At 56.0% G+C, this 7477-nt stretch overlaps 1 protein-coding gene across 2 annotated transcripts in view; it reads left to right on the top strand.

The window, feature by feature from the left end:
- Ttyh3 (tweety family member 3) overlaps positions 1–7477 on the top strand; it is a 29416-nt gene that overhangs the window by 14991 nt on the left and 6948 nt on the right. For both annotated transcript variants that reach the window (XM_010642793.2, XM_033764798.1), the window contains exons 2-11: positions 441–610; positions 704–815; positions 919–1139; positions 1447–1542; positions 2770–2842; positions 3108–3183; positions 4104–4159; positions 4846–4938; positions 6414–6506; positions 6805–6941. In XM_010642793.2, the coding sequence (XP_010641095.1) occupies positions 441–610; positions 704–815; positions 919–1139; positions 1447–1542; positions 2770–2842; positions 3108–3183; positions 4104–4159; positions 4846–4938; positions 6414–6506; positions 6805–6941 (1127 nt within the window). The remainder of the gene's footprint in view (positions 1–440; positions 611–703; positions 816–918; positions 1140–1446; positions 1543–2769; positions 2843–3107; positions 3184–4103; positions 4160–4845; positions 4939–6413; positions 6507–6804; positions 6942–7477) is intronic.

The following is a 7477-nucleotide window of genomic DNA, read 5'->3' as shown; positions in this document are numbered from 1 at the left end:
TTTTTTTTTTTTTTTTTTTTTTTTTTTTGGTACTGGGGATCGAACTCAGGACTTTGCGCTTGCGAGGCAGACGGCAGAACCACTGAGCTAAATTCCCAGCCCATTACATGTTCTTAACTACCCTTCACCTGAGCCTCTTCCTAAAACCTATGTTGGCAACTGCCCTAGACACTGGGGACAAGCATGTGAGAGGTCCTCACTGGGGTGGGGGCTGAGAGGGCCCATGGCCATGCTGCTCAGCCTCTCCTAGTGGGACTAGGCTCAAGCCCTGAAGTCTGGGGTTCTTGGGTGCCCTCTGAAGTGTCAGTCACTTAGGTGTTGAGGTGTTGGGCACCTACCTCTATCTCTGTCCTGCAATCCGGAGACAGGACCACCTCCCAGGACTGGGGAGGATGCAGTAGGTACTGGCCACATTCTTTAGCAGCCTCCCCTACCTCTAGGCACTGCTGCTTTTGGGGGCAGCCGCCCTGGCCTGCCTCGCCCTGGACCTCCTCTTCCTGCTCTTCTATTCCTTCTGGCTGTGTTGCCGGAGGCGCAAGACTGACGAGCACCTCGATGCTGACTGCTGCTGCACAGCCTGGTGCGTCATCATTGCCACGCTGGTTTGCAGGTGAGGCAGTGCGGGGGCTACGGGAGGGACCACCAGGTAGGTGGAGCCCAGAATGGTGGGGCTGTCCCCCACTCACAGCCTGGCCCTCTCCAGCGCGGGCATCGCAGTAGGATTCTACGGCAATGGGGAGACCAGCGACGGCATCCATCGGGCTACCTACTCACTCCGCCATGCAAACCGCACAGTGGCTGGAGTGCAGGACCGCGTGAGTGGCCACGGGGTGGGGGTGGGCTGTGGGGCTGAATGGGATTGCCCGAGGGCAGTGGCCTTCTTTGTAGGGCCTCAGCTCCATCTTGTCCTGGTGGCAGGTGTGGGACACAGGAGTCGCCCTGAACCGCACGGCAGAGCCCAGCCTGCAGAGCCTGGAGCGACAGCTGGCTGGGAAACCAGAGCCCCTGCGGGCTATCCAGCGGCTTCAGGGCCTTCTGGAGACCCTGCTGGGCTACACTGAGGCCATCCCCTTCTGGAGGAACCCAGGCGTGTCCCTAGAGATGCTGGCTGAGCAGGTGGACCTCTACGACTGGTACAGGTGTGGTCCAGTGCTCTGTCCTAGAACACCCGGGGTAGTCATGGCCTTCTTGGGACCTTCCTGTTCTCAGCATCTAGGACCCAAGGCCTCATAAGTGAGGGCAGGGCAGCTGGAGGTCCCTGGCAGTGGCAGGAATCTGCCAAGTGGACATTTCCCCCAAGAACCCACACCTATATCCAAGCCTGCAGCTGCCTGTGGATGCCTCTCTTGGGATCCAGGCTGTTTGCCCCATTCTGACTGCCACTTCTGCCCCTCTCCCTGGGCCCTGCCCCATTTGTGCCTGGCTCACACCCACATGTGCCCACAGATGGCTTGGCTACTTGGGGCTGCTGCTGTTTGACGTCATTATCTGCCTCTTGGTGCTAGTGGGCCTCATCCGAAGCTCCAAGGGCATCCTGATTGGGTGAGTCTGGGTGGCGTCTGGGTGCATCTGTGGGAGGGACAGGGTGAGCACCTCTCTCTCCAGCCATGGGGTCTGTGGTGGGACCTCGAGGCCCTTGCCCATGGACTGCCTGAGATGGGTTTCTGGTACAGAGCCTTCTCTGAGGTGCCCACACCCTGTGCCCAGTCCAGTCTGGGTTGCCTCAAGAAAGTCTGCATATGGGAAATCTAGAGCCACCTGTCCAGGTCCCCAGGTTCTAGGGAAACCAGGAGATCAGGATGGAACTCCTTGTACCCTCTACTCTTAGATGTGGAAGCAGTTTGGTTGGCTTTGTTATTTACCAGGTAGCAGCCTTAGGTTTTGTGTCAGCTCCCCATCTCTGTCCCCTCATCTCAAAAAATGGAGTGACAGCTTGCCCTCAGGGTGGCTCTGAGGTGGTGTCACTGTCCCTCCCTGAACAGTTGCATAGCCACATCTCAATTTCTATATGCACCTGGTACAGGGAGAGTCCAGAGGACTCTCTAGTTCCTGCACAGTAGCACTCCCAGGCCTGGCGGGGGGGAATAAGTAAAACAGGTGTGACAGGTGATGAGAACTGGAAAGAAACAAAGCCTGGTCAGGTAGCAGGGCAGTGTGCACACTGTACTCAGGGTTCATGGGAGAGGGGGTGGAAGAGCAGAAGCTCAAAGGAACAAGAGGTGCACGCAGCACACAGGCCTGCAGGGTTGGGAGTGAGCACAGGGAGTGGGGGTCAGGTGAGGGAGGCCCAGCCATTCAGGCAAGAGCCCCCACTCCAGGGTGTTCAAAAGCTGCCCCTGGGGATGAAGCACGGGAGGGCCTGGTCTGCCTGAGGCTAGCAGGCCCCTTAAACTTCTCTGTCAGGCAGAAACGGGTGGGGTATGGTCAGGGATGGAGTGTTTGCTTGGCCTGTGCAACGCCTTGGATTCCATTCCCAGCACGGTGAAGAAAAGAAAGAGAGGAAGCAGAGACTGTTGTCTGCTAAAGAGAGGACTCTGGGGACAGGCCTTAGGGACAGGAAGGGCCAAGCCCAGGGAGCCTTCTGTCCTCTGATCAAGCCGGGAGGGGAACTAATCCAGGCTCTGGACCTTGGGGAGCTCTGGCTGAGTCCAGGCCCTTTTGGCCAGATGTCTAGATGTACCTGGGTTCTGCCTTCCAGGCTATACCTCAGTGGATGGCCTGTCCTAGTTCCCAGCCTGGGGGCTGCTGACCGGCTCTCTTTGTCCCAAGGGTCTGCTTACTGGGAGTGCTGGCCCTGGTCATCAGCTGGGGTGCTCTAGGCTTGGAGCTAGCTGTGTCTGTGGTGAGTAGCCAGGGACCAGTAGTCCCCATCTGCTGGGCCTAGGTGGGAGGTGAAGGAAGCCAACTGTCTGTCCCCTCCTAACTTGTCCCATGTCCCTGGGTCCTTGTCACGAGCCCCCAGCATATCCATGCCCCTTCTGATTCACCCTCCACCTTCCTGAGCCAAAAGTGGACCCTGGGATCAGGTTCTGCCCGCTGAGGGACCAGGGCACCACCTCCCCTGAGGCCCAGTAATGTGATCCCCTTCTTTGCCTGCACCCACCCAGGGTTCCAGCGATTTCTGTGTGGACCCTGATACCTATGTGACCAAGATGGTGGAGGAGCACTCCGTGTTGAATGGGGGTGAGTCTGTGGCTATGTCAGAGTTGGTCCCCTGACTGGGCTGAGCTGGGAGAGCCAGATGAGCAAGGCTGGGGGTCCCTGCCTTCATGGCCCTCGGTCTTAGAGAAGCAGGTCCTAGGCCAGGAAGCTAGTGAGCCAACAGGACCACCTTGACCACTTTTCCAGGGCTGTGGGGCCAGTGATGACTGGGGTGGGCAGGTGGTCCAGTGCTGCTTCAGAGTGGGCAGTCTGAGAATGGAAGATCTGCCAACAGGTGGCACTGAAGTTGAGCCAGATCAGGCTGCATCTTGTAAAAAGGCCCAGAGCAGAAACACTAGATGTGTTTGAAAGGCAGAAACCCCAGACCATCTGGGAGAGGAGTGGAGAGGCCAGCAGGTCCAGGCCACAGGTGGGAGTTTGGGCTTTATTCTGGAAGGGCAGAAGAGTAATGTGAGCCATGATGCAATCACCTTTTAAAAGTGTCTTTGGACTCCAGGTGGGGACAAGGACCTGGGGCAAGGCTATTGGACTCCTGCAGAGGGTGGGGTGCAGACAGGGTGTGCTCTGAGGGTGGGGCTGGTGGGACTTACCAGTGAGCGATACAACTTCTGTGTCTGGTCTGACAAGCCCTGGGCTTCTGGAGGCTCGTTGGAAGCACAGAGCCCAGGGCTGAGTGTAGGTGCTGTCACTGCACCAGGGGCCCTGGTCCAGGGCAGGGTCTTCCTGGAGGCCACAGCTCACTCACACACACGTGTGTATATATAGTCACCTATATACACTTGAGCTTATGCACATATGTGCCTGCACATATTTGCAAAGTGCAAATGTACACACATAGCACACATGTACACACATGTGGACACATGCAGACACACACTTGAGGACACACTGTGCACACACACAGGGCTGCCGCCTTAGCCCACTCTGCCCTCTCTCCGCAGACATTTTGCAGTACTACCTGGCCTGTTCACCCTATGCTGCCAACCCCTTCCAGCAGGTGAGAGCCAACCCTGTCCTGGAAGGCTAGGCCGGGTGCAGGGTGGGGAGAGCCCAGGGCGTGGTATCTGTAGAGAGACAGAGCAGGCCCTGTTCTAGATTTAGAGCATGCACATCCTTAGCCAAGAGGCACCGCAGAGGCTGAGCAGACGCAGCCAGGTGAATGCTGTGTTGACATCACTTGCTGCCCTGGGGCTGCCACACTAGCACCCTGGCACAAGCCTTTTGTCTTCACCTGCCTAATGCCACCGTAACCCTGGACTCCTTTTACTCCATGGGCTGTCCTGGGCAATCCTGAAGGGGCAGAGGCCAGGTGGCCCGTTGAAGCCTTAGGGACACCTTTGTGGAATGCTGTCCATTTGGGTATCCTGGTGGTGGGATTTTTGAGGGGTCAGCAGCAGCAGCTGCATCAACCCTTTACCTGCTGCGTATCAGATGGCATGACTCTGGGTCCCGAGCACTGTCTGCCTTGAGAATGCCCTGCTTTTTTCTCTATAGTGGCCTTAGGGTTCCATCACCACCTTGGGCTATGTTGTCTCTGGGTGTGGAGGCAGCTGGGGAGCAGGGTGAGTCCTAGATCCTGTAGGGCAGAGCGGGCATAGCCAGCCACCTGGGAACTTGCAGGCTGCCTGGGGTGTGGTTGGGGATGGGCCGTCCTGCTGGAATTCATGTCTCTCTGCGGAGCAGAAACTGTCAGGCAGCCACAAGGCACTGGTGGAGATGCAGGACATTGTGGCCGAGCTTCTGAGGACCACCCCACGGGAGCACCCTGCCACCAAGGTGAGGGGCTGCAGGGCCCAAGGAAGCCTCTGATGGGAGTCTAGGGGTCCTGTTCCCCACCCCTTTTGAGGGGAGAAGGGAGCTGTAGTCTTCTTTTTTTTCTTTTCCCTCCTCTTTTGTTCCTTTTTCCTGGGGATTTTTGATAGACTTTTAAAAAATAATTTTGTTCTTTATTTTCAAAGTAATTTAAACACTTAAAAGAAATGAGAGACTAGGGACATAGCACAGTTGTAGCATGTGCAAGGCCATACCCCAGCACCACAGAGGAATGCTGGAATGACATTTATACCTCATAGTCCTAGAGGTTAGAAAAGGCTGGTTCTACCTGAGGCAGCCCTCCTTGTCTGGTAGACCCTGTCTTCTCCCTGGGTCCTCACAGGGTTGTCCTTCTTTGTGTCTACCTCCTAATCACCTTTGTATGACCCCAGGCATATTGGTTTAGCGCCTACCCTGCTGACCTTAACTGTCTATCGCCCTGTCTAAGCACAGTGATCTGAGGTTCTGGGGGTCGCTTCAGCACAGGAGTTTTAGGAGACACAGTGCAGCCCATAGCAGTAGGCTCTGTTCTCTTGAAATTTATTTCAGGATTCCAGAGTGTCCTTAGAAAGGGTGTTACAGCTGCAGTACCAGCACTCTGGGAGGCTAAAGCAGAAGGATCACAAACTCAAGCCCAGCCTGGGCAACTGAGTGACTTAGCAAGACCCCTATCTCAAAATTAAAAAAGAAGTGGGTGTGTAGTTCAGTGTGAAGGCCCTGGGTTCAATCCCTGGTACTGCAAAAGAAAAAAAAGAAGAAGGAAAGAAAGCATATGACAGGAGACAGTGCCGGGTGATCTAGAGGACCCACACTCCGCCCCACGTTCTCTGCATGGTCATTTCCCCGTGCGCGGGACAGGGCTAGAGGTGTCTGTGAACATGGAACACACTACTGTTTCATCACTTAAGGTAGTGTGAGGATTTGCCCTTGTCTTCTACTGTTCTTAAATAGGACTTCTTTTTTTTTTTTTAGTATTGGAGATTAAACCCAGAGCCTTTGCACTGAGCTGCATCTCAGCCCTTTTTTCACTAAGTTGCCCCCACACTGGACTTGAACATACAGTCTTCCTGCCTCAACGTTCCAAGTAGCTGGGATACAGGCGTGCCACCAGGCCTGGCTACACAAAGTTGGATATTTGAAAGTATAGCTCATGACATGCAGTGCCTGTCTGTTTCCCTGTGATGATAAGGATGTGTCTTCACGTAGTGAGGACCACAGTGGACAGGCATCCATGTGTCCCCTATCCCTGCAAGTCCGGACAGACTCCAAGGTCACCCCTCCTAAAGGCTGGGGTCCTCAGGGCTGTGCCAAGGGGGATTGGTCAAAGGTAGTTTCAGGGGCAGTTACGGGGTGGAGGGAGACTTGGGGCTCTCGGGAAAGCATGGCTGACCTGGTTCTCCCCTCAGTGCAGTGTTGATTTGAGTTTCATTTGCTCGTAGGATCCCCTGCTCCATGTCCAGGAGGTGCTGAACGGCACAGAGGTGAATCTGCAGCACCTCACTGCCCTGGTGGACTGCCGCAGCCTGCACCTGGTGAGGGCCACAGGGCCAGAGGGTGCAGCAGAGGAGGTCAGGAGTCAGAGTGGCATTGTGGGGTTGAAGGGGAGCTACAGGGTAGGACAGGAGTTAGGGGAGCTGGGGGCTGAGGGGAGAGGGGAGCTGTAGAGGGCAGGGGTAGTCCTTGAGAGAAAGATTCATTAGTGGATGGGGGCTTCAGCCCAGCCTGGTATCAGGGCATCCAAGCTGCTACAGCTGAACTTCACCTGGCCTGTCCATCTCAGACTTTCTGTCTTCGACTCTCTATCCCTGTGTCTCATCTCTGCTGGCTCAGGACTACGTGCAGGCACTGACAGGCTTGTGCTACGACGGCATCGAGGGCCTCATCTACCTGGCCCTCTTCTCCTTCGTCACAGCCCTCATGTTCAGTTCCATCGTCTGCAGTGTCCCACACACCTGGCAGCAGAAGAGGTGAGGGCAAGCAACGTCCTGAAATGTGAACCTGCTACACAGCCTACAGGCTGTCTTAGGGATGGGCCCTTGTAGATGTCCAGCTCGTGATCTCTGGCCCTAGCCGGGAACCCCCCATTTCACAGGAGAAAACCCGAGAGCTCAGCCAAGGTGGGGAACCAGAGTCACCTGCACCGTTGGCTTGGCCCTGTCTCCCCATGCTAAGGAGTAGACTCATAGGTCACTGTTCTAAAGGCTGGGTCCTCCGGGTACAGAGGCACAGAACTGTGGGCAGACCCCGGCTATGTGATCTCCTGAAGGGAGGAGTCCAGACAGCCATAACCTCTGCTGGGTGACCAGGATGGATCAGATCCGGCTCCCACAGAACCACTCTGTCCTTATTTTGAAGTGGGCTTCCTGGCAGCCCCTGCCTCAGGCTTCTCATTTAGTACTGGGTTGAGTGGGGTGGAAAGTGTCAGGCTCCTTCCCTTGCAGAAGCCCCACGGTCCATCTCCCAGACCTTCCGCCTCTTCTCCCATTTGAGATATGCCCACTTC

This window comes from Fukomys damarensis, unplaced genomic scaffold, assembly GCF_012274545.1.
Source record: "Fukomys damarensis isolate Sample0158 unplaced genomic scaffold, DMR_v1.0_HiC HiC_scaffold_17, whole genome shotgun sequence".
Lineage (NCBI taxonomy): Eukaryota > Metazoa > Chordata > Mammalia > Rodentia > Bathyergidae > Fukomys > Fukomys damarensis.
The sequence above is the reverse complement of the archived record's forward strand: the minus strand, read 5'-3'. Positions and strand labels throughout refer to the sequence as shown.